Source organism: Metarhizium robertsii (assembly GCF_000187425.2).
Source record: "Metarhizium robertsii ARSEF 23 chromosome Unknown MAA_Scf_19, whole genome shotgun sequence".
NCBI classification, from domain to species: Eukaryota; Fungi; Ascomycota; class Sordariomycetes; order Hypocreales; family Clavicipitaceae; genus Metarhizium; species Metarhizium robertsii.
In genome coordinates, this window is record NW_011942159.1 from 15,515 (window position 1) to 16,681 (window position 1,167).

At 49.3% G+C, this 1,167-nt stretch overlaps 1 protein-coding gene across 1 annotated transcript; it reads left to right on the forward strand.

Moving 5' to 3' along the window:
* Positions 1-441: 441 nt before the first annotated feature.
* On the forward strand, positions 442-924 carry MAA_11756 (uncharacterized protein; the record flags this gene model as incomplete). The annotated part of the gene is made up of 1 exon (XM_011412671.1): positions 442-924. One exon carries the CDS (start codon positions 442-444, stop codon positions 922-924), a length of 483 nt encoding a protein of 160 aa, XP_011410973.1.
* Between the last annotated feature and the right edge of the window lie 243 nt (positions 925-1,167).

Consider the following 1,167-nt stretch of genomic DNA (forward strand, 5'->3'; position numbering starts at 1 on the left):
AGTATACGCTATTCCCGAAAATCAAGAAAGCTCCCATGCTACGTGGAAGCGAAACGTTGCATCCAGCAAAACCTTCCCCAATTGAAAGCGGCCAAAACGCCATCAAGGATGACAATGCAGGCAGATATTCCGGTTCCGCATACAGAATCATTGGGAATGGTTTTTTCCACCGCGGTAGAATCTCTTTTCCAAAGTTTAACCGGTTAGCCACTATCCAAGAGGTTGATATAGACTCTTGTACGTATCAGATCGGAGTACCGTGTAAAACCTGCACAGACTAATATGGAAGCAGCAACAATTCCAGGTATGCAAATAACCTCGACAGAACCTTGCTCCCAGCAACAGCCGGTGTCGCTCACAACACTGCAACAAAATACATCTAAGTGCCTGCACCTGTTGGGCGGTTCTGGCTGGAAACTTCAACCTGAAAGCAAGCCACCCATGGCAAATCCCTGTGAATCTGTCGGTGTCAACAAATTCCCCGGCAGGGTTGCCCAGGACAAATCCGGCAGCAGGCCCGCTCTGTTGACTGACACCCCCGTCCCTGAACTATTTGTGCATACCTATTACCCTACCTTTGTCGAGCCGGGTCGTCATCAAAGCCACATCATGCTGTATGCAAAGAACCGTACAGAAGACGCATGTCCAGTAACCGCGCCGGGTCTGTCACAAAGCATGGGCATGGGCAGGCCAAGAAAGAAATCACATGCCAGCAGAAACGAGCCATCGATGGAATGGGCTGAGCTAGCCCAGAACTCAGAGGAAAAGACTTTCAAGATCCTGCCTAAAGGCTTCAGGCCGATGCAGGCTGGAAGGAAGCTCGGTATACGTGAGTTGAGGGTTGTTTGCAGCCAGGCAATAGAAGAGGCCAAGTGTTTCGAAGTCCTTCGACCGAGAGATGTGGAAGACCTATCAAAGGCATGACTGTTATAGCCGAATGTTGTGTATTACTGGCACTAATTTTCTGCAGGAACTTCGCTACCTCGATGAACGGGCCGAATATTTGCGATACACTTATAAATCTCTACGAAGCGGGAGATGTGGTCTCCAACAATCCCGCAAATGCGACTATTCTCAGCCTCGTCACATCGTTCGATCTTGCCATAAGTCAATGTTAAGACGGGAAGAGGCTTTGGCGAAGCTGGACGCATCTATAGATGACTGGTT